This window comes from Talpa occidentalis, unplaced genomic scaffold, assembly GCF_014898055.3.
Source record: "Talpa occidentalis isolate TD23 unplaced genomic scaffold, MPIMG_talOcc4v2.1 talOcc4.15, whole genome shotgun sequence".
Lineage (NCBI taxonomy): Eukaryota > Metazoa > Chordata > Mammalia > Eulipotyphla > Talpidae > Talpa > Talpa occidentalis.
In genome coordinates, this window is record NW_023601543.1 from 29,190,282 (window position 1) to 29,212,355 (window position 22,074).

Consider the following 22,074-nt stretch of genomic DNA (forward strand, 5'->3'; position numbering starts at 1 on the left):
ACTGGGGAGACCCAATCTAAGCTATTTTTGTCATGATCCTCAAAGTTTTTCAGCCTCTGCCCTCTGCCCATTTCTAAAGACATTTTTTCAGTGTTTGTTATAGTAGGAACTCACTTTCAGGTGCCAAAATCTCCTGTATTCCTTTTTATTGCATCTGGGTTTTCAGTGGTTGTGATAAAAAGCAGGTAATACATGAAAATCTGTGTTGAAAAAGTGAGAAATGCTGTGTCCTGTTTGATTCCAAAGTTTGAAAAGCTATACAGTACCCAACAGGCATATACATCCCAATATTAAGTAATTATGGTTATTTAAGAAAGGAACTCTTTCAATTTTTATGTATTTTTTTTCAAACATATACTAAATTTAATACAGAAATACATTTTAAGTTGTTTGGATCACATATATGTAGCTGCTTGGACCTAACTAATAAATGGAACCTATTTCTTTTACCTAAGGGTGCCGCATAAAAGTTGAGACACAGAGGGTGTCATGAACCAAAAAGGTTTGAGAACTTCTGTCTTAGAAGGAGGTGACAGGGCCTCCCCGGTGGCACAGAGGTTGAGCGCTGGGCTGCAAAGCTGCCCGCAGCCTCTGCAGCACCAGTTCAATCCCCAGCCGCATGCGAGGGTCCCACATGGCGCGCAGACCTCTCCTGCCGCGCCAGCTGCTCCCCTCAGCAGTGTACTTCATCAGTCTGCCTGTTCTGCTCCCCGCTCCTGCTCTGGTGAATACTCTCACCCTCTCACGCTTCTGACTGTACCCAGTGCTTGTATAAATAAATAAATAAATCTTTAAAAAAAAAAAAAGGAGGAGATGACAGTGGGTTGTGTAGTAGTGCAGTGATAATTCATTATGCATCTTTCAATAGGAGAGCGATTTGAGACAATTTTAAGAATATAGTACATTATACATTTAGACTGCTTAATATGGATTATGTCAGTTGGTAAATCTAGAAGGAGGTTGTAGGAAGGATTAGAGGCTGTTGGACTAGTGTAGGTGACTGAAATAACAGTAGCTGTGAAAAAGGAAGTATATGACAGATACTAAGAAAAATAGATTTAAAATTTTGGTGGCATATTGACACTAAGATAAGGGAGAAGGAAGAATCAGAGATCAAAATCTCACATTTGGTGGACTCAGATATTGCTAGGATCATTGATAGAATAATGAGATTGGGGAAAAGATCTGTTTAGTTGAGTGGCAATGATAGAAACTATATTGTAGGGCATTCAGAAGGATGGAGAGGAGGGATTGGGTATAGACCACATATACAAGGATTGGGCAAGTTTAAAGAAGAAGATTAATAATAGAACAATGGAGCCAAGACAGACTTTTTGCCAGGAAAAAAAATGGGGTTTCAAATTACATGAGAGCAACATCTTGATTTGGGTAATGGTGATGTGATTATACATTTGTCAAATTGATAAAAATACACATTTTAAAAGATGGATTTTAAAATTTGTAAACTTTACTTCAGTAAATTTTACATGAACATGAGAACAGGTTTTTTTTTTTTGAGAAATACAGTTTGCATCACATGAAAGTCACTATTTTTAATTGTACAATTCACTGGTTTTTAATATGTTTAGAAAGTTGTACCAATATCACCACTATCTAACTCCAAAACTTTTTTGCCACCCCAAAAAGAAACCCCTTGTCCATTATGTTACTCTTCTCCCTCCTCTCTCCAACTCCTGGTAACCAGATATCTACTTCGTTTTTTCAGTGTTTTTTAATTGTGGAAAATACACATAAAATTTACCATCTTAACCATTTTTAAGTTTACAGTTAGTAGTATTAAGTGCATTATAGTATTAAGTACAGTATATTATTATGCAACTATCACTGCCATTCATCTCCAGAATACTTTTCTTCTTGCAAAACTAAAACTCTGCACCAATTAAACACTAATTCCCCACCTCTCTAGCCCCCGGCAACTACCTTTCTACTTACTGTGTCTATGATTTTGACTGTGCTAAGTACTTCATATAAGTAAAATCATACAATACTTGTGTTTTGTGACTCTCTTATTTCACTGATCATAAAATAATGTGCTTGGAATTTAATGTTTAGAAAGTTGTACCATATGTCAGAAGTTCCTTTTTTAAGCCTGCATAATATTCCACTGTATTTATACAGTCATGCATCAGTTAAAGCAAAATGTAGTATGCAGTCATGCATGGATTAGCAATGGGAATTATGTTCTGAGAAAGTAAAATTGGGTGACTCCATATACTACAGTGGTCACAATAGATTGTACTGTCAAGATTTGTGTAACTACATACTGTATGACACTTGCACAACAGCAAAATCACCCAATTTTACTTTCTCAGAACATAATTCCCATTGCTAATCCATGCATGACTGCATACTTCATTTTGCTTATCCATTCATCCATCAACAGACACTCAGGTTAGTTAGTTATTGTGACTTATAGTCTGTTTTGTCTATTATTGGTGTAGTAACCCATACTCTGTTTTTGGTTGCTATTTATCCTTTTCCACTGCTTTACTTTCAACCTATCTGTGTCTTTGTATCTGATGTTAGTGTCTTGTAGACAGCATATACTTGGATCATGTTTTTTTCCACCCATCCCACCAATGTCTGTATTTTGATTGGTGAATTTAATCCATTTACATTTAAAGTAATTATTGATAAGGAGGGACTTCTGTTGTACTATTTGTTTTCTATATTTCTTATAGGATTTTTGGCCTTCGTGCCCAGCATTACTGTCATCTTTTGTGTTTAGTTGATTTTCTTTGGTAGTGAAATATTTAAATTCCTTTCTCATTTTCTTTTGTGTATATTTTATGGTTATTTTCTTTGTGGTAGCAGAAATCAATGATCAGAACACAGATCCCCAATATTTGGAAGACATAGTCCTTTTTGCCCACCTTGGCTCATACAATCTGCTCTTGGAATGTGTATATAGATGCCTTGCTATAGGGCTTGTGGTAGGAGACGGAAAGCTACTACTGTGCTAAGAGCTGAAATTTGCAAATTTATCATTCAAGTCTTCCCCTGGAAGTTGCAAGCCTTCAATAGACTCCAGAGATCTAAAATAGTTGTATCAGATAGATTTTGCTCAGTGTAACTGTCATCTTGGTAAGGAGATAGATTTCTGGTGCTTCCTACTCCACCATTTTCCCAGAATCCTGTCTAATCTACTTCTTTTATTAGAACGTGCCTTGGAAGGAAAGATATGAACATAGAAGTAGAAATATTCATATGACATTGTAGAGTGCTCATATACGATTATTTAATTTTCTGTGTGTAGCCAGAATCTAATTTAATATGAATAAGGTAGAAGTAAAGAAGGTAAGAGATATGCAAAAACCTTGGGGAATGATCCAGCAAGTTAAGAGATCTAAAAACTATTAAGCTTGTGTAAATAGCTCTATGTTGTTGTAATCCTGGGCTACAGAATTAAATAGGAATTAGTAATTAGAAAGCTGTCAGTTTTAAAAAGTAAATTCAGATTTTGACTTATACAAATTGCATTCTTTGACACTGGGTCTACTGTTATTCATTTGGAAAGAAGGATAAAGGAGAAAGTGCAAGAGTCAAAACTGGAGTACAGCTTCCACTAACAGCTACATAGCAGAAGGTAGAAGGAAACTTTGTTACCCATTGGTGCTATAACTGCTATGATCTACATGATGTAGAAAAACTATTTTTATGTTCAGATTTGATTGATTTGTAGTGGGTAGGGTGCAGTATTTGACCCTCTGAGTTTGAGCATGGTCCTGAATTGTTTGCCTATTGCCATTTGACAATCAAATAACTCCCCATAATCTTCACAGTATTTGAGTCTGTCCTGGCTCTGCAATTTAGTCCTCTGTCATAGTCCCTAATATCATCCCCTACTCCCTGCACCATTATTCTAAAAACCATGAAATTTTTGGAGAGCATAATACTTTTTTTTGACTCCTGACCATTTTATCTTTTCAACCAAAGTGATCATTCAGTATTTTGACTTTGTCATTTTGATATGCAATTTTCAAAGGCAGTAGATTCTTATTCTAGTTTCTGAAACTGTACATGTTCAAATCTATGTTGAATATTCTAAATTATTGCCTTTCCGTTAAATGGGAGTGTCTCAAAGATCAGATAATTGTTCAGAAAATGCTAAACATTGATACACTTCTTGTTTTTTTTTTTTTCCAGGTTGACAATAAATGCCCTTGCCCAGAAGCTCAATGCTTATTGGAAGGAAAAGACCTCCCAAGAGAATTTTGAGAACTCTGCTATAGCCAGGCCAATACCGTGAGTAGTAGATGTAGAAACTGGAAGTGTTAGGGCTAATGTTCATAGAGCAAATGGAAGGAACAAGGATAAGATGGTGTTTTTCACATAAAGTCTAATTAACTAAGAATAGGAAATCATAGATATCACTTCCATCCTCTCAACCTCTTCATTCTGCTCTAACACTTGTATGGTTTGGATCATAAATATGAAAAGTTTAGTACTGTCAGTTTATACTGTAGGCAGTGAGATATAGTAGAAGATGGTGGCCATTTAAATCAGACACTCCTGGGTTGAAAATCTGGATCTGCTTCTTAATAGTTGAGTGAACTTGGGTAAATCACTTCACTTCTCTGAGCATAGTAAACTAGATGAGATAACATTTTTAACGTAATGCCTGGCATATGATAAGTAAGAAATGTTAGAAAACTTCCTTTCTCTATTCCTAGTGAACATTATTGGAACTATACTGAGGAATTTGAGAGTAGAAATAGAGATCTTAGCATATCAGAAAAAATGTAGAATTTATCGAACCTAAGTCAGGGAAATAAAGAAATGTGGATCTGGATGAAATGCCTGGGTGGGCCAGGAATTCTCCAAAGGACAGAATGAGTAAGAACACACATATACCACCTTCAAAACAAAGATTACAATGTTAAATTCCTTTTGGGGTAGGCACCTGTTTTTTTGTTAGTGGAAATCATCAGACAAATTTATGATATAAGATTTTGTTTGAAAGGCAACCTGATTGCTGAATGAATATCATAATTGTCTTATTCTAGACTTCTTATGTTCAGCCTCCATGGTTTTCAAAGAAATGCAAATTAAGATGAGGTGCCATTTTTTGCCTGTCAAATAAGGCATGATTAATGAAGTGAAGCAGATTTTCATATATGCTGGAATGTGTGTTTATGCGTTAAACAACCTTTCTGTAGGCGGGATTGCAATAATGGTTATTTGTTGAGTACTTATATGGTAGGCACTGGTCTCAGTTCTTTATATGTATTCACGCTTATTTTCACAACAACTCTAAGAGAAAGATATTATTACTTCTTTAATGATGTCGGGACTTATACAGCAAGAGTTTAAGTAACTTGCTTAAGACAAGTAAAAAGTGGTAGATCCAAAGGTTCAAATATATGCAGGCAAGCCCCCAAACCCTATTACTTCTGGAAAGATCCAGTGAGGAGAATATGGCATATTACCTTAACTACCTATTTATGGCGAGCACAAACTAAAAGCCTCTCCTGTCTGCCTGAATAGAAGGGTCTACTGTGGTCTGCATGTAACTTGAGGCAGGGAGTTGCTATCTCTAAGTGTACTTGTCCCCAAGAGAGTAATAAATATTAGCATGCTTCTATGAGAGATTTTTCTGTGTACGTACATAGGAAAACAAAAATAATGTGACATTTCCTCTCCTCCCACTACTACCTTTACTGCTTTTTTTCTGGCTCTGACTCTAAATAAAACAATAGCTGTATGAGCCCAAATGCCCAAAAATAGATGACTGGATCAAGAAGATGTGGTACATATATACCATGGAATATTACTCAGCATTCAGAAAAGATAAACACATGCAATTTGCAGCAACATGGATGGCGCTGGAAGGGATCATGCTCAGCGAAATAAGCCAGAAAGAAAAAGAAAAATACCGGATGGTCTCACTCATAGCAGGAATCTAGAGAACTTAAATAAGGGACCAGGAAAATGAATAACTATAAGAAAGTGAAAATCAAAATCAACAAAAAACTATGAACCAGGGACAGTTTTTGGGGAGTGGGGGGTGGGAGGGGAGGGATTGGGGTCAGAATGGGGGGATTGCAAATGTATGGGGAATATAAAAATAAAATTTATTATTAAAAAAAAAAAAAAACAATAGCTGTATGGACATACATAGACACCAGAGGTCAGGCCTGAGCTTAGCATTTAGAGATTGCAAGGTTGGAGCGACCTGGAGGCAGGAGACAGAAAAAATGTGTGCAAATTCTCTCTGTTTAAAAAGAATTCCCGGCCAGCCAGGGAGATCCCCACATGGCATGGCAGACCTCTCCTGTCGTGCCCGCTGCTCCCCTCAGCAGTGTATTTCCGTTGTCTGCCTGTTCTGCTCTCTGCTCTGTCTCTGGTGAATCCTCTTACCCTCCCACACCTCTGGCCTGTACCCCAGCTCTTCTATAAAAATAAATAAATCTTTAAAAAATATATAGTTTAAAAAAAAAAAAAACAAGGGGCTATTGTATTTGCATGCTAGAATTCCAAGTGCCTTTGATGTTTTTTTTTTAAATATCTTTCTGTATTTTCCAGTTTCTCAATGAGTTTATATTACTTTTATAATTAGGGAGAAAAGCACTATTTATGAAGATAAGAAAATGTTGAACAAAGACATTAAAGAATCACACCACTCCATTGAAATGTGTACACACACCACCCTTGGCTAATTAGGGTTTTAATCTGGCCCTAGTCTGTCTTCCTTCTGTCTTTTCTCTAACTTTTCCCCTGCCAGCGTGTCTCACACCTTAAGTGCTGCCTACTTCTACTATATATAGGCCACCTCCTTCACAGAGAAGCAAATTTGCTCTAAGGTGTAGGTAACTGGGTTACACTTGCTGAGGTGGATGCAAATGGGTATGTTGTAAGAGTAGAAATCTAGAAGAGTTTTATCTTAATTTAACCCAACTGTTGGTCTGGAGCCATCATTTCATTATGAAACTTAAATCAAATTTATATTACTTTTATTTTTTTTAAAGATTTATTTATTTATGCATACAAGAGCTGGGGTACAGGCCAGAGGTGTGGGGAGTGAGAAGATTCACCAGAGACAGAGTGGGGAACAGAACAGGCAGACTGACTGAAACACACTGCTGAGGGGAGCAGTGGGCGAGACAGGAGAGGTCTGCTGCGCCATGTGGGTTTCCTTCTGGCCGGCCGGGGATTGAACTCATGCTGCAGATGCTGCGGATTGCTTCATAGTGCGGTGCTTACGGCCGGGGATTGAACTCATGCTGCAGATGCTGCGGATTGCTTCATAGTGCGGTGCTTAACCCCTTGTGCCACCAGGGAGGCCCCTACTTTTATTTTTTCAAAGATTTATTTTATTTATCTATGCATACAAGAGCTGGGGAGTAGGCCAGTGGTGCAGGGTGTGAGAGGATTCACCAGAGACAGAGTGGGGAACAGAGCAGGTGGATTGACTAAAATACACTGCTGAGGGGAGCAGCGAGAGAGACAGGAGAGGTCTGCTGCCATGTGGGTAGCTCCCTGGCCAGGGAGCTGCAGAGGCTGCGGAAAGCTTCATAGTGCTGAGATTTAACCCCTTGAGCCACCAGGGAGTCCCAGATTTATATTACTTTTAAAGATTAATTTGGGAACATCAACCTAATAACATTTTGACTGAAATGTACACAAAGACCTTTTTTGAAAGGAGAAAAAGAGGACTAGGGCATCTGCAGAGAAATGGAGGGGCTGTTTTGATGATGATGCTTCAGTGACTCCTGCAAATGCATTTTAAACCTGTAATGGGATTGGATGGGTTTTATAAATGATTCTATGGGTTTTACTTCTTGGTAATATTGTAATAAATATATTTTCCTAGTTAATATACTTACAGTTAGGGCCTCGCTGGTGGCGCAAGGGGTTAAGACGCAAGCAACAAAGTTATCTGCAGCCACTGCAGCATGAGTTCAATCCCCGGCCAGGGAGATAACCACATGGCACAGCAGACCACTCCTGACTCACCTGCTGCTCCCCTCAGCAGTGTATTTCAGCCAGTCTGCCTGTTCTGTTCTCCACTCTGTCTCTGGTGAATCCTCTCACCCCACAATACACACACCTCTGGCCTGTACCCCAGTTCTTATATGCATAAATAAATAAATCTTTAAAAAAAATACTTAGAGTGAAAATGAACAAGAGATTCCAGGATAAATATATTGACTAAAGAATGGTGGTTCACTATGTTGATATTTGTAACTATTTTTTATACCTCTATCTGGTGTTATTCTATAATTATTTTATTTGTTAAGTTCAGAGTGTGTCCATATTCAACACTAGACTACAACAGCTCTGACATATTTTTATACTAAAAAATCTGTTCCTTCACTTTCGTGGTATGCCTTTCTAATGTACAATAAGTATAAAGCTAGGATATAAATTGTCACACTTCTGTTTTCCTTCATTCAGGAAGATTCCTGACCAGACATGGGTACAGTGTGATGAATGTCTTAAATGGAGGAAACTTCCTGGCAAGGTTGATCCATCTACATTACCTGCAAGATGGTTTTGTTACTATAATTCCCATCCAAAGTACAGGTACGCTTAGGGTGCAAGACTGTGCCTGAGAAAGCAACTGATTTGTTTCTGTATTCTAAAACACTTCTCACTTATACACACTTCAGCTTTCAGCCTGGCAGTCAAGCCCCTTTTCTAACCTTATTTTTTCATTGTACATTAATTCAAACCCTATGCTTTAGCCAGGCCCTATGACTTGACTGTTCCTCACGCATACCACACTCGTTCCCTCTTACCCATAATTTTGACAGTGTCAGCAAGAGGAATCAGTGACTTTCTACATTCCAGCTCCCTAGACGAGTTACTCCACCTGGGAAGCCTGTGCATTTCGTGTGATACTTTTCCTGTTGACAATATATACAGTGATTGTACTCCGGCTTCCTGTGGTATTTAATTTTTGACATTTGTTCACTTTACTGCTTTGTGTTTTTCAGATGTTTTTCATATGTGTATACTTTGGCTCTTCAAGAGGTTGTAAACTCTTTGAGAACAGGGGCTTTATGTTTCAGGTTGAGTTGATGATTTTTCTTCATTTGCTTCCTATACCTGAATCTATTGTAGTGTGTGTTACACACTCAATGCTTTTGTTTACATGTTTGTCGCCCTAATATACCATGGGTTCCTTGCAGCATCTAACATCTGGCTAGTGCCTGGCATATGCATGAGCATTCATGTCAATTTAACAAATACTTTCTTTGGCTCAGTAACCACATAGGTTCATAATAATACATCAGTCTGCTGATGTAGCAAGTGACTTTTTAAATTTTTTTCTGCAGGATAAATGCTGATAAAAAGATACTAAAGCAAAATATGCTTTTTAGGAAAAAAATTTAAATGAAGGAAATTAAATGAAATCTTGATCTGTAATGGCTGAGCATTATCCATCGGTCTCCACATGTACCGCAGCACCTCTCCATGGAGAGTAACTAGGATTATATGATTACAGTAGAATGTGGGACTGAGTACTTAGAATTTTCAATTTTGAATCCTGTGTCTCCTGTCAGTTTGCATTTAGTCCAAGAAACATAGCCTTCTAGGACACCTTGCCCCTGATAAAATGGGTATAACAGCATTTCCAATTATTAATTTTTGTTTGTTTCTAGAATTGCTCTTGACCATTGAATATATTTTCCAGTACTCCTTTAGGTTTTTAACTACTAAAATTCTCTTCATCACACTTCATTTATATAATCCTCCTTCTTTCTCCTCTTTGCTAGTTTCTATTCTGTCCTTTCTATGACATAAAGCCCTCGTCCCTTATTGGTAGCCTCTGTCATAGCCACTGATCTTCTTCAGGCATCTTTACCTAATTTAGGGACTTTCCTGCTTCTAGACTCCACCTTGAGAATTACTTTCTTAGATGAGAGGCAGAAGAACAAGGTTCTACTCTCAGCAATACTCTCTCTTTATGGAACCTCAAGCAAATCTCTCTTGTGCTGGAACGTCACTTTTATTTATTTTTTATTTTTTTAAATGTCTGGGAGTTTTTTTTTTTTTAAGATTTATTTATTTATTTATACAAGCACTGGGTACAGTCAGAAGCGCGGGAGGGTGAGAGAATTCACCAGAGCCAGAACAGGAAGAAGGACCAAATTACACTGCTGAGAGGAGTAGCAGGCGGCAGGAGAGGTCTGTGCGCCATGTGGGACCCCCCCACCCAGTGGCCGGGGATCGAACCGGCGCTGCAGAGGCTGCGGGCAGCTTCGCAACCCGGCGCTCAACCACTGCGCCACCAGGGAGGCCCTGGAACATCACTTTTAAAAATTAGAGGTTGTTTCATGGTGTTCACCATAATCTGAATTTTGTAACTGTAAAGTATTTTGAATCTGCTGGCAAAAGGGTGATATATGCACCAAAAATAATTACATCATGTATGCCTTGAAATAAGAATTGCTACACATTAAACTACACACAGGTTTTGTTTGTAATGGTGGGTGGAATCTGACCTCTGTCAGAGTTGTTAACCTCTTTGACCTGCTTATCATAGTCGTAAGAAAAGTGAAATGTAAAAGAGAAGGGTATTTTTATTTCCAAAAGATGATTTCTTCTTTATACCGCAGGAGATGCTCTGTTCCAGAGGAACAGGAACTCATTGATGAAGACCTGTACTTGAGCAGAGCTAAGAAACAGTTGAGTATATCTGACCTGGCCTTCTGTAATGTGCAGTAGGGGAGCCTGACCCTTCCTGATAGGACAGGGCAGTTTTGAGGAGACAGAAATATATATATATATATATATATATATATTTTAATGATTTCCCACCTCACCTTCCTGTTTTCTCAATATTGTATTCCTTCTAATCATCTCCTAAATGTCTCAATTAGTGATTGTTGTTAGTTTCTCTCCCTCCCTCCCCAGCTCCTCTCTTTAAAAAAAAAAAAAGATTTATTTATTTATGCATACAAGAACTGGGGTACAGGCCAGAGGCATGGGGTAGAGGTGAGAGGATTCACCAGAGACAGAGCGGGGAACAGAACAGGCAGACTGACTGAAATGCATTGCTGAGGGGAGCAGCAGGCAAGTCAGGAGAGGTCTGCTGCGCCATGTGGGGTTCTCCCTGGCTGGCTGGGGATCGAACTTGTGCTGCAGAGGCTGCGGATAGCTTAACCCCATGTGCCACCAGGGAGGCCCTCAGCTCCTCTCTTTTGATGGAGCATTTGAAATCTCTCTTCAGTAGCAGAGCTCAAGAAGGCACCCTTAGTGACTCAATGGATCTTACACTATTTCTAATCTGGAAGGAATATTTTAACCTAAATCCAAAACTGGTAATCTATTTCAGACTGAGAAATTTCATGAATAAACTAAATAGCACTTTTGTCTTCTCTTAGAGATCAAATTGTGGAGAAGAAGAAGGTGCCAACAGAAAATGAGAGCCACCAGGTAAGAGCCCGTCTGCTCTCTCCTTTTCCTCACACAAAATTTTCCCCAACAGTGGACATAGGTTGAAGGAAGCAGCAATCTTGAAAGCTGCATAGAAATAATGAACCATTTCTTTTGGTATCTCTTTTTTCCCATTGGACCGTTCAATTTTGCTTGGATCTGCTGTTACTGATGTTCAGATCACCAAAAATAGAAGAGTCAAACCATTTTTATTTCCCAGATTTGGATTTAGTACTAATTCTGGTCGGTGCAAATGTCATTTTCAGTCTTATGGAACATTCAGGGTTGTGTTCCATCCTCATACAGGCTGCTCCTGTTGAGTATGTGGCTTTCCTCGGTCTCCTTTTTCCAGGATTCGGAGGTGATTCCTTCCTCCTTCCTCTTGGGAGAAGGGGTGGTTCTTTGTGTCCCTCCCCTGTCCCTGCTTTCAGGCTGGCTGGCTTTATAAAGACTCTGCTGTTTTGAATTTTCAGGAGCACTGTCTCTCGGACATGGTTGCCCAGCTCCGGACGCTGAAGGGTGCAATAAGGTTGGCCGTCCTTTCAGGGACACTCCTTTCCTGACAGCCACCATAGCACCCATATATCTTCCCCACCCAACCCTGCCTTTCTGCATGATTTTCCTTTTGGCCCTCTTTCCCAGAGATATCTGCTAGTCGCATGTTAGATTCACCTTCCACCCACTGAATCAGGGTAGGTCAGACTGGTGAGGATAGAGGCAATTTCATATCAATTCATCTGACATCCTGCCAAGACCCAGGTATATGAATGAACAGGTTTCATGTCCTAATATATTGGCTCAAGAGTCTGAAGTAGATATTGGGAGATTTCCTGGGACTGCCCTGTCCTCATTCAGTTTACCTCCCCCTTTATATTCCTTCACCTTCATCACTCTTCGTAAGCTGGCTCCCCCACGAGATCCCAGACGCATGTCTCTGTGTGTGCACTATGAACATATGTTAGTCTCTCGCATGCATTTCTTCAAAATCAGGACCGACACTTGCTGCAATGCTCATTCCCTCTGCCCCTACCCTCATCACAGATCTCAGAGGAGTGTAAACCCAGCCTTCAACTGGGTCACAAGGGAGAATTAGATGGCGTTTAGGGGGCCTGGGTTAATGTGGGTGGGATGACAGTAGGAGCCAATAAGTGAGTTGGGGAGGTCTGTCGGTGTCCAGCTGATAAGGTTCTAACTAAATGTGCCTGGGTTCAGTGTTCTAGTGTACATTACTGCGCGCTGTTTGTTTTGTGTAGGAAACAGTTTCTTTTTATTTGGCTAAGTATTCTTTCCTAGCATCAGAAGGATTTGACTCATCCTTTGGTATTTAGTTTATAATTGGGATTTTTATGAATCATTTCTTTCTTTGCTAGGTACTTACTGATCCACTGAAGATCCCTACTATTCAAGATATGGATGAACTGAATAACAAGACAATGGGTTATGAGGGAATTGATAGCCCTAGCCCACTTCTTTCAGTTGGAGAAGAAAGCAGGACACTTTCTCTTCAGCTTAAACCTCTGGATACCAGTGTTTTTCAGTTTTCCAGGTGGGTAGAACGCATAGTCTGTCTCCAATAGTAAGCCTCAGGTTTGTTTTCCTATAAAGTAAGCTGGTATGGTTATCATGTTTATGTTTTCCTAAGGCCTAGCAGAGAATTCTGAAGTATAAACAGCATTTTAGGTTGATGGACTTATGTGCTGCATGTACCCCAATTTTTCAACATTGCGATTGTTTTGTCAAGTGTGTTTGTGTGTGTACTATGTGGTCACATTATGTTGGGTATTACAGAAACGATATACATGGACATGAAAACTTTGAAAAACATAATGTGCTATGCAAATGAAAGGCAACTTTATACAAATAAACATTGTTTCTTGCCTTAAGTTGTTAGGAATATTGCAGCTCTCTGGGGCCGCATGGGCCTAGCACATGTTGGCCATGTACAAAAATAGCTGTTGGAAGTTGGTACCATTATGTAAGCCTTTTCTTTCATTGTTTCCTTGAGTAAAATATTACTGTTTCATCTTGAGCTTTATTTGTTCACCTTCTAGCACCTCATCAATATTATTTTATTACCTTTTATGACCAAAAGGAGCAAAACTTGCCTTTTTCTTAAATATCAGGAATATGTGAAGCCAGTGAAAGATAGGACTGCCCCTATCCTGCTGTGACCCTGGAACTCACGACTCCCATTAGCACTTTTTCCTGTCTGCTATGTTTCTTAATTCTGGCAGGACAAACCACAGTGTAGAAACAGAGTTGCTCTCTAATATCAGACACTTCTACAGTCATAAATAATGTGACAGTAGGTTATGAATACAGTAGGTTGGGAATTTGTCATTGACCCATTTAATTTGGATGTCTCTGTAATGTATTGTAGGATAGAAGCAATGTAATACATAATAGGGTAAAGTGACTCCTGGTTTTCCCCCACATTCTTTATTCTTTTTCCTATTTCTTCTTAGGTGGGTCTGGACAAACATCGCTACAGGTGTACAAGTCCCCTATTTGGTGATTCTTCCGTAATTAAGCCCTGTAGATATTGGAAGAATCCCGTGACCCGCTGAACATGAACAAAAAGTCTCAGGCAGAATTAAACCATTATGAGCAAAGCTAATAAAACTCCAAAGAAATTCAATGAGAAACTGTGTGAAAGAATCTAGAACAGTGCCTTGGAAGATAGTAGATATTCAGTAACTAATGTTTGAATCTGTATCATCTTGCAGTAGCAACTTCTAAGATTGAACTATATGGCCAGGGGTTAAAAAATATGGTCCAGTCTTATTCACAGGGGCTTGACCCCAGTTCTGTTTAGTTTCTCAACTCCCATTATAGGTTGGGAGCAAAATACAGTAAGTGCCATGTCTTTTTGAAGCACAGTGTCATACCTCTCTACCTCGATCTCCTTGAGATAGTCGTGTATCAGAATTGCCATGAGTGATATTGCCAAAGTGATGTTGCTCTTGAAGGCTCTTTTCCCTGCTGTCATTTTTCCTTTTTCTTCAGTTTTCCTTTTGTTACTTTGTGGTGGCTTTTGGTAATCTAAAAGAGATTGCAAATACTAAATTATATGTGTGTATTTTATAAGTGCAGAATGGCAGTACATCCATTGGGTGGCATACTTCATCAGTCTTTATGGGCTTTTTGTATGAGTCTTTATAGAACTGTTATATTCACAGTTGGGTTTTGGTGATAGAAGACAAATACTTTGTTCATTTGTAATGGTAATTTGAGAATAATATTCTTTCAAGAGAACGAGATGCATGATAATTGATGCCGTTAATGCTGTCTGTGTTTTGTAAGGTCCATGAATTATGATTTTGTCATTTCAAGCTACATTATGGGGGATTCAGATTGATTGGAGAGGGTGTGCCTTTTTACAAGGGGAAAAGAAGGTGCTCATGTATACAGTTTTCTAGTAAAATGATGTTAATGGAATAATAGGTTTAGCAAGAGTTACAAAGATCTCCTTTGTTATTATCAAAATCTGAAACTGATTAGGATTCTTTGGTCATGTAGTACAGCTCACTAACTGTAGACAAAATAATATGTATACTTAATTTTAAAACAACACTTTGAAAAAGTGCTAGTGGAGTAGGTTATATGACCTAGCAAGGACTCCAGAGGTGTCACTGGAAACAGCTTTGGGAGTCTCACAAATCTAACTAGACGAGGGAAGGACCTAAAATATGGAATAGGTTCAGCTAGTATGGAAACAGGTAGAACCTTTTTTGGGAAGTTTAATTCTGTTAAAGGAAATAATCCCTTTCTGTACATTCTTTCTGCATATATTTGAGTGCTTAGTGTGTGAAAGTCACTTTTCTGGAGCAGTGATGGAATCAAAGATGAAAGAGCTTATGGTTGTCAAAATTTTATATTTAAGTATATCCAGTACATGCTAGGATTCATGAGTGGTTACAAGCTAAGATCTTAAGTAGCCATAAGTACATGGACAAAGGTGAGAATTAGTGACTTTAATTTATTTAGCTATTTAGGGAGCCTTTGATTAAGCTAATTAGTTCATGCTTTAAGGATAACCAAAAAAGTAACCAAAAAGATAACCAAAAAAATCCAAATCATACTTTAATGGTAAAAGGAGCGACATTCTAGTATGTTTAAAGTGATATTTGAAACTACAAACGTGACGTAGAAACAGAAGAAGAGTCTTGCAAATAAATAAAATTGATTCAGGTGCCAAGATTAACACTTTAAAATATGATCTTTGGACAGATTTTCAAAATGGACACATGAGGAGCCTGAGAGACTCTTTCAAATCATTTAACTGGAAGAAATTTTTTAAAAATCATTATCAGTTCTTAGAAATTGTCCTAAGGGGATGTAGCAATTGGGGGAACATTCATTCAAGATAATCTAGTAGAGCTCAGGAAGAACAGCAAGAGTAGATGGCATTTAACCTCTTCCATCCTCCTCCAAGCTGTCTTTTGTGAAAACTAGCCAAGGAGCTCTACTCCAGGAGGGTGTAGAAATGAAGTTGGGGGCCCCCTTGTCACCTAGCTTCCAGTCTAGGGTGTCATCTGAGAGGGGGGCTGACTTTTAACAAAAAAGGTTTCATTCTTGGAGGAAGAGGCCACTTTCCCTGCTCCTACCCCTTGCACCAAGGCATGGAAGTTCTGCTTAGGGAGAAAGGCAGCTTGTGAAGATGAAGAACTCCTTTCACCTAAAGGAACTGACTTTATGTAGAACAGATGTTAGAGAATTCCACTCCTAAGGGCATTGTCAGAAATAATGGTAAATCTTGGAGAACAATTAAGAGGGCACTCAGAGCCCCGTGATAAAAGTTACAATAAGCAAAATGGCTGAAAAATAAGTTTAGTAACAGAGAAAGAGAACCCAAAAACAAGTCGAGAACAGTTTTCCTGGCACTGTTGTGCCAGTTTTCCTGGCACTTCTTACCCTGGGGGTAAGAAGACCGAGCATAAGCACAAGGCTGTACTTCAGGATCAATCAGGTCAGGACTTGAAGGCATCAGAAGCTGCAAACTGCAGAAGAAATACATTTCATGGAGTCAGTTCAGTCAAACCAGTAGATAAACACCCAAGCAAACAATAGCAGCATTATTTACTCAGGGAGGGGGATCAGAGTTGCTGTACTACATTACCTAAAATATATAGTTGTTAACAAAGAACTATGAGACATTCAAAGAAACAGGAAAATATGGTCTGTACACGAGAAAATAAAAAGAAGTAAGAAATAGAAACTGCTCTTGAAGAGATCTAGATACTTATAATGGCTGCTTCAAAGTGGCCATTATAAATATGCTCAAAAAACTGAAGGAGATCCTGTCTCATGTAAGGATATCAATAAAGGGACAGAAATTATTTCTTAAAAAGAAACATGAATATTATGGAGGTGAAAAGTACAATTTTCACTAAAATTAACATGAAATTTTCACTAAAATGAGTCAGCTACATTTTAGAGTTGTTAGAAAAAAGAACTATCAAATTTGTAAATCGTAGCTTATGCTACAAAAAAAAAAAAAACAGAAAAAATTGAAAAAAAAAAAAAGAACAGAACCTCAGAGAAATGTGGGACACCATCAAGTGCACTAACACATGCAGAATAGTATAGAAAGGGGCAAGAGGAAAAGGAGTAAAAAATATTCAAAGACATAATAACTGTAAACCTCCACATTTGGTGAAAAACATTAATCTGTATATCCAGTGAACTCAAAATGGTATAAATGCAAAGAGATTCAGTCAGGCATATCAGTGAAAATACTGAAAGCCAAAGGCAAAGACAAAAATTCAAAGGCAGAAATAGAATTTCTTCACTGTAATACACCTTTGTTTCTATCCACTTCATCATGTACAAAACCTCAAAAAGATCAACAACTGACTTCTCATCAGAAACAATGGAGACCGGAATGCTGTGCCGTGGGATGACATGTTAGAAATACTAGAAAAAAGACAACCAAGAATCTTAAATTGAGTAAACTAGCTTTAGAAAATGAAGGTAAAATAAATAGATTCCAAGATAAACAAAAGCTGATGGATTTTTTTTTTCTAGCAAGCATGCCTTACAAGAAATACTAAGGTAGTTCCTTAGACTGAAAGCAGGTGATACCGGGCAGTAATTTGAATTCACATGAAAAGTCAGTACTGACAATAATAACTGTAATTAATTATAAAATTTAATATAATGTGATGTTTCTTCTTTCTGTTCTTAACTCACTTAAAGACTAATTGCATAAAACAATATATATTTGTATATTATTTCATATGTGTATATGATCTTATTGGTTCATATACAGATGTAAAATGCATAACAATCACACCACAAGAGAGGTGGGTAGGAGCAAAACTACTGGAATAAAGGAGTGACAACAGATGGTAACACAGATCCTCTGTAAGAAATGAGGAAAACTAAAAATGGAAAAATAAGGCTGCTGTAGCAAACTATAAATATTATAAATACGTACTTGCTCTACTTCTCTCAGCTTCCTCAAAGGACATAAGACATACAAAGTAATAATTATAACGATGGACTATAGAATTGTAAATGTTAAACTAGAAAATACCCGTGCAACTTGAAAAGAGGAACGGTAGAGGAACAAACACCACATGGCACATGTAAGAAACAAAAAGCTAAATAGCAGAGGTAAATTCTGCAATGTCAATATTGACATTAAATGTGACTACATAAAGCAACCCAATCAAAAAAGAGATTATCAGAATGGATTTTTTAAAAGTGTCCAAATATACTGGAGTCTAATATACTTTAGATTCAAAGATACAAACACATTGAAAATAAAAGAATTGAAAAAGATGCACCATCAAACTGCAACATCTTAACAAAGCTGGGGTAGTTATACCAATATCAGACTAAAATAGATTTTTTTAAAGATTTATTTATTTATGTGTACAAGAGCTGGGGTACAGGCCAGAGTTACAGGGGGTGAGAGGATTCACCAGAGACCGTGGGGAACAGAACAGGCAGACTGACTGAAATACACTGCTGAGGGGAGCAGCGGGGGAGTCAGGAGAGGTCTGCTGCGCCATGTGGGTTGCTCCCTGGCAGGCCAGGATTGAACTTGTGCTGCAGAGGCTGTGGATTGCTTCACGGTGCGGTGCTTAACCCCTTGCACCACCAGGGAGGCCCAAAATAGATTTTTAAACAAAATTCTTACTGCGTATAAAGAGGGACATTTTATAATGATTAAGTCCCATCAGAAAGATAACAGTTAAACCTATATTGCAACCTAAAAATAGAGCCCCCAAAGTTCATGAAGAAAAAAACTGAAGGGAAAAATAAGACAGCAATAACAGTTGGAGATTTCACACTACCCCAGTTTCAATAATGGGTCAACAAGGAAATAGAAGATCAACAAGGAAATAAGAAAGTTGAAAATTGAGGGCCTCCCCGGTGGCGCAGCGGTTGAGCGCTGGGTTGCGAAGCTGCCCGCGGCATCTGCGGCGTTGGTTCGATCCCCGGCTGCTCCCCGGCCACCGAAGGAGGGTCCCACATGGCGCGCAGACCTCTCCTGCCGCCCGCTGCTCCCCTCAGCAGTGTACTTCGGTCCTTCTGCCTGCTCTGCTCCCCACTCTGGCTCTGGTGAATTCTCTCACCCTCCCGCGCTTCTGACTGTACCCAGTGCACGTATAAACAAAACAAACAAACAAATAAATAAATAAATAAATAAATAAAAAAACATGCCTCTAAAAAAAAAAAGAAAGTTGAAAATTGATATAAACCTACTAGGCCAGGCAAATACATACAGATCACTCCACTCCAAACAACATAATACATAGTCTTCTCAAGAGCACATGGAATGTTCTCCAGAATAGATCATATATTAGACTATAAAATAAGGATTGAAAATATGCAGAATGTGTTCTCCAACCACAGTGGAGTTAAATTAGAATTCAACAACAGAAGGAAATTTGGGAAATTCACCAGTATGTGTAAATTAAATAACATACTCCAAAATAGCAAATGAGCAAAAGAAGAAATCACAAAGGAAATTAGAAAATATCCTGAAAAGAAGAAAATGAAAAAAAAAAAAAAACAAAACTTATGGGATGAAATGAAAGCAGTACTCCCATGACAAAATGTATTTGTAAATGCTTGTCTTTTTTTTTTTTTTTTTTTGGTGGGACCCTCTCTGGTGGCTGGGGAACAAACCGCGCAGCAGAGGCTGCGGGCAGCCTCACAGCCCAGCGCTCAACCGCTGTGCCACCAGGGGAGGCCCTGTAAATGCTTATCTTAAAATTGAAGAAAGATCTCAAATCACCTAACAAACTCCACTTACAAACCACCTTAACTAACTACAAAGACAAGAGCAAGGTAAACTCAAAACTTGCAGAAAAAAAAAAGAATAATAAAATGTTTAAAATGGATATGAGGGCCTCCCTGGTGGCACAGGCAGTTGAGCACCCCACTGTGAAGCTGTCCTGCAGCCTCTGCAATGCGGTTTGATCCTGGCTGGCCAGCGAGAAATTTCTCCACATGGCACAGCAGACCTCTCCTGTCTTGCCCGCTGCTCCCCTCAGCAGTGTATTTCGTCAGTCTGCCTGTTCTGTTCCCCACTCTGTCTCTGGTGAAGCCTCTCACCCTCCCGTACATCAGGCCTGTACCCCGGTTCTTGTATAAATAAATAAATCTTTAAAAAAATAAAATAAAATGGATATCAAATAAAAGGACAGAAAAATTAGAGAAAAATCAGTGAAGCCACACTACTTTTAAAGAACATACAGGGCATTATAAGAAACTGAGATCTGAGATATCTAATTACATATGTTCTTAGAGATTTCAGAGAAAGGTGGGCAGCCTTGAGATACTGTGAGGTGGCCAGTAACATGCCTGACTCACATTGAAAATTTAAAAATTGATTTTTACCTTGAAATTTCTCAGTTTTCTGGAGCAAAGGCAAAATAATTCTAAGGATAAAACGAGGGGTGCTATCCTGCTCATGAATAAAATTGCCTATGAATTTTGCTGGTGCCAGTTGTTTTGTAGTTCCTTCAACCTTTAGTGCAGATCTCAGCCAGAAATGGAAGGTGATTTCAGGTCACCATCCTGGGCTTTCCTGAAGAACTGAGGGAGTGCTTGTTTGCCCCTGACAGAAGGGAGCTCTTTTGTCATAAAGGGGAAGTGACTTGAATTGGCCAGGTCAATTTCTTTGTTTCTGACTAAGGCCTTGTGTTTTAATTAACTTTTATAAGTGAATAATGGGCAATAACCACAATCTAGTTGGCTGGCAAAGGAATTGTGTAATGTTCTGTTATAAAAAAAAAAGTGCATGTTTGATACTTGGAGGGTTTTTGTGACACTTTAAAATTAATGAGCTGGCTTGTTCCCTTCACATACTCCACTAGACTTTTTGTGACCTTTTTTTCCATTCTCGTGTTAGGGGATTTTACGTGTATTTTTTTTTTTTTTGTCTTCCTTTACTTGCATTTTAGAAACTTCTAGTTCAGACTGGTTTTCAATCCTGTTTTCAGAATTCTTACCAAGGTCAACATGGTCCTATTATATCCAAAGGCTGATTCTACATACCTTTTGATTTCATCTCTCCCTTAAGACCAATTGTTACCTTAGCAAATTGCATGAGTGAAGGGGCTGGGGATTAGGATAGAACTGTCTTACTAATTTAAAACAATCTGTGGAGAACAGGTGGGATCAGTTTTAATGTGGGAAAATTGAAGAGAGGCTCCATAAAATAAGAACATTTAGCCTGTATTGTGATTGCTTACAATTTAATTGCCTCTTCTTCTTGCAGTAAGTACAAATGGATCCTAGGTGAGGAACCTGTGGAAAAACGAAGACGACTCCAGAATGAGATGACAACACCTCCTCTAGATTACTCCATGCCTAGCTCTTACAGGAGGGTAGAAGCTTCTGTTGGCAACCCAGATGGGGAGAACAGCCAAGATAAATCTAGCTCTGAGAGAAGCACACCGCCGTACCTCTCCCCAGAATACCCAGAAGCAAACAAGAATGCCAGTCAGAGTAGGGAGGTTTCAGTTCTGTATTCAGGGGCCCAAGACCAACACCAGGAGTCCTTGTTTCCTGAAGAAGTAGAAGATCAGATGCCAAGATTGGTAGCAGAAGAATCTAATAGAGGCAGCACAAACATAAACAAGGAGGAGGTAAACAAGGGACCTTTTGTAGCTGTTGTCGGTGTGGCGAAAGGTGTTCAAGATTCAGGAGCTCCCATTCAGCTGATCCCTTTTAACAGAGAGGAGCTTGCTGAGAGAAGAAAAGCAGTTGAATCCTGGAACCCAGTGTCTTATTCTTCCGTGGCTTCTGCCTCAACCCCTGCTACAGCCATTGGAGAGAAAGAAAGAGGCTATGAGGAGAGTGGAGGTCGTCATACACCGAAGGTGAAGAACCAAAGAGAGCTGGAAGAACTGAAGAGAACCACAGAAAAATTGGAACGTGTTTTGGCAGAAAGAAATTTGTTCCAGCAAAAGGTTAGGGCAATACCCTACCGCTAGTAATAAGAGGTGGTTCTAACAAAGGCCCAGAGAGTTGGCGCTCTGATGACTTCATGCTGAGGCCCTTAAACTAGATGCATATTGAATCATTCCTTGGTATGTCTCAAATAGAGTAACCACTAATGGACTTCCCTCCCATGTTTGGGGAATGAAAAGGTCCACAAGTAGAGGACTACATATAGAGAAATCACAGGGGGAATGTATTTGGGAC

General features: G+C 38.9%; 1 protein-coding gene across 1 annotated transcript in view; it reads left to right on the top strand.

Moving 5' to 3' along the window:
* The window catches only part of MORC4 (MORC family CW-type zinc finger 4), a 56,461-nt gene that overhangs the window by 32,235 nt on the left and 2,152 nt on the right, over positions 1-22,074 (top strand). Inside the window, 6 exon segments of the mRNA XM_054695622.1 lie at positions 4,168-4,266; positions 8,419-8,547; positions 10,587-10,655; positions 11,355-11,406; positions 12,777-12,952; positions 21,146-21,839. Of these exon segments, the coding sequence (XP_054551597.1) occupies positions 4,168-4,266; positions 8,419-8,547; positions 10,587-10,655; positions 11,355-11,406; positions 12,777-12,952; positions 21,146-21,839 (1,219 nt within the window).